General features: G+C 36.8%; 1 protein-coding gene across 1 annotated transcript in view; it reads right to left on the reverse strand.

Annotated features, from left to right (window-relative positions):
* LOC104490048 (solute carrier family 12 member 7-like) overlaps nucleotides 1–2687 on the reverse strand; it is a gene marked incomplete at its 5' end in the record, with an annotated part of 12669 nt that extends 9982 nt beyond the window's left edge. Inside the window, 4 exons of the mRNA XM_010132280.1 lie at nucleotides 7–105; nucleotides 1773–1904; nucleotides 2051–2220; nucleotides 2561–2687. Of these exons, the coding sequence (XP_010130582.1) occupies nucleotides 7–105; nucleotides 1773–1904; nucleotides 2051–2220; nucleotides 2561–2687 (528 nt within the window). The remainder of the gene's footprint in view (nucleotides 1–6; nucleotides 106–1772; nucleotides 1905–2050; nucleotides 2221–2560) is intronic.
* Between the last annotated feature and the right edge of the window lie 15 nt (nucleotides 2688–2702).

The following is a 2702-nucleotide window of genomic DNA, read 5'->3' on the forward strand; positions in this document are numbered from 1 at the left end:
TCTTTCCCTTTCATTCTTGGATAGCTGCATCTGTTTCAGCATCTGAGATCGCTGTTCCATCATAAGTGTCTTCTCATACGTGAATGCAGAAATGTCGTTTTCAAACTGCAAAAGAGAGTGACATTAGAAAAATAATAAGTACTACTCAACAGAACAACATTTAGATAGTGTACCACATTAATTCCTGCATTCTTTCAGTCCTAGATGTATTTATGGCATTAATCTCAAGCATATAATTGATCAATCATTTCTGTCCTCATACTTAAAACTTCATCTTCAAACAGCAATCTTGTACAATGAACTATCTTACTATACCAATATCAATGTGATTTTTATCTAAATTTGAGATACCTGAAACAGACTTGCCATTGCTCTGTTCCTAGGCTGCAGAAACAAGAAATGGTTGAAAGCGCTTAACTTAAACTGGGTCTGCATTATCCCCTCCTGAGCAAGCGTGCACTTGTTTCCTCAGAAAAATCTCTAGAGCCACAAAATAACAAGTTGTCCTTTTGCCAGTGAGAAATGTTCACAAATAGAAGCATTTATTTATAAACTCTGGCATCGTCTCAAAGCTAAAATACAACTGAAAAAATCTATAGCAGTCATCTGTTGTGTCACTGACTTGTTAGCATTATCTCTTATCTTCTGGAAGATTCTCAGGGTTAGATATGACCCACATAAGAAAATGATAAACTGTGCTTCCTATACTGTTTTCTGCTCAAAATTCAGCCACGGCTGAGACTTTCATGGCCGTGTGTTCGTCTTTCAGCTGCGCAAGTCACATCATTTTACTCTTTTATATTCAGTACTCCAGGCAAAAACAAACAAGTAAATAAAATCTTACTACCTAGTTCAAAACACGAACCAAATTTTTCCTTAGGCATTCCATAAGTTTCATATGAAATTGAAATGATTCTTAAAATTTGCTTTATGGACTATTAGCATGATAAGTCTTTTTGATAGATTTTGTTCATTCCAGGAATGGTGACAGTATAAGTTTTGAACCGGTTGACCCATCTTCTTCATCCCATTTTGGAATGAGTTTAAATGGGTTTTGATTTTGTGATTGTTTGTTTGGGGTTTGTTTTGTCTTACATTAGACATTATGCTAGTCACTTCTGAGTGCTGAAATGTATTTTCTTTAGTTGCCAAAAAATCACGTCTAGACAGACTGCAGCTTTAGACCTTTCACTTCAGCAGTTTACAACTTAAAAAGAGGAAAACAGTTGCAAATTCATTTTGTCATTCTTTGACATGTGAATCTGTAGCTGTCTTGCTGATAAGTGCCAAAGAGGCTGGCAATGCAAAAAACAACTGACATACTCTCATGGGGTCCTAGGGATTCCTTATTCCACAGAGATACTCATACAGCAGTTGGAGAGACAGACATGTTCATCCTCTCTCATGTTGGATGCCATAGATTATTAGATTAAGCATATTCTGCCTTCCATGTGAGTCACTGCCTACTGAAAATTAAAGCTTTTTGCTTCCCAAATGAACTATCTTTACAGACTAGTCCTCATAAATAAAGTAGGCATTAACACATCAAAATGGCTCAACTCTACTTGACAAAACCATTAAACTCACTACCACGTACACTAGCATTGTGACATGGCAAGATAATGTTGCATTAAAAAAAAAAATCTTGTTCTTGGTGGACTGCAATCTTTTCATATTTATGAGGCTAATTTCTCTTAGTTTCGAAAATGATGAAGACATTTTCCCAAGTTTGTCTCAATTGCACCTAGAAAAAAAAATACACTGTAACATACCATTTCAACAACTTCCACTTCAGCATTCAGTCTAAGATGATATAAGAACATCTGAAGATCTTTCTTCATTTGAATGCTATTATCAGCCATTTGAGCAACAGTGAAGATACGCATTTTACATTTTCTCCAAACCTGTCAAAAAGATAGATTATAACAATTTGTAACACAGTGATTGCTATCACCATGGATAAATACCAGAGTGAAAGTATTTCTCTAGATATCCTTTGAACAGTCCTTTGTTGGAAACTGAAATCCCAGCCATTTTCTGTTATCCTTGCCTTGTGCTGTCGAAGGAGAAAAGGCAGTAACATCAGCATACCACCATCGTGAACAATCCACCACACATCTATGCTTCCTTCAGTAAAACGTTCTTGATTTGTTGGAAACAAGTCAACATTTTTAGCCACCAACAGTGCTTGCTGAGCTGCTGTTGTTTCTCGTACAGTGTCTGCAAGGGATAACAAGACATTTGATCAGGAACTTTCTAGTTTTCATTCACAGCTTTTGGTTTTGATTTAAATTCAAAGGTTAAACACTCCTAGATTTCACTGAGGCAAAAGAGGAGCATCCTGGATTTAGTGACTAGCCTGCTTAGGGGAAGAATAAGAGAAGTCATGGCTGAAGAGACTGAGTGCTGCGAAAACACACACAGCACTGACATGAAGTCAGATGTGAGGAAATATTTAATTGTCTACTGGATGTTCAGCATCACATTTCCTCCACACAGCAAATACATTAGTTGCATAGTTGTATTACAAATGCATATAAGAAAGTCAAAAAACCCATACCAACAAAATTTTTCCATGAGAAACGATTTTCCGTCTCCTTCCATGACTGTGGCCATGCCATCAATACTGTGTTGTGCTTCATCCCTCCTAGACCAGCTGACTGAATCAAATAGGATATTCCATCTCTGAAGTTAGGAGACAC

The sequence above is a fragment of the Buceros rhinoceros genome, unplaced genomic scaffold (assembly GCF_000710305.1).
Source record: "Buceros rhinoceros silvestris isolate BGI_N320 unplaced genomic scaffold, ASM71030v1 scaffold46712, whole genome shotgun sequence".
In the NCBI taxonomy this organism is placed as follows: domain Eukaryota; kingdom Metazoa; phylum Chordata; class Aves; order Bucerotiformes; family Bucerotidae; genus Buceros; species Buceros rhinoceros.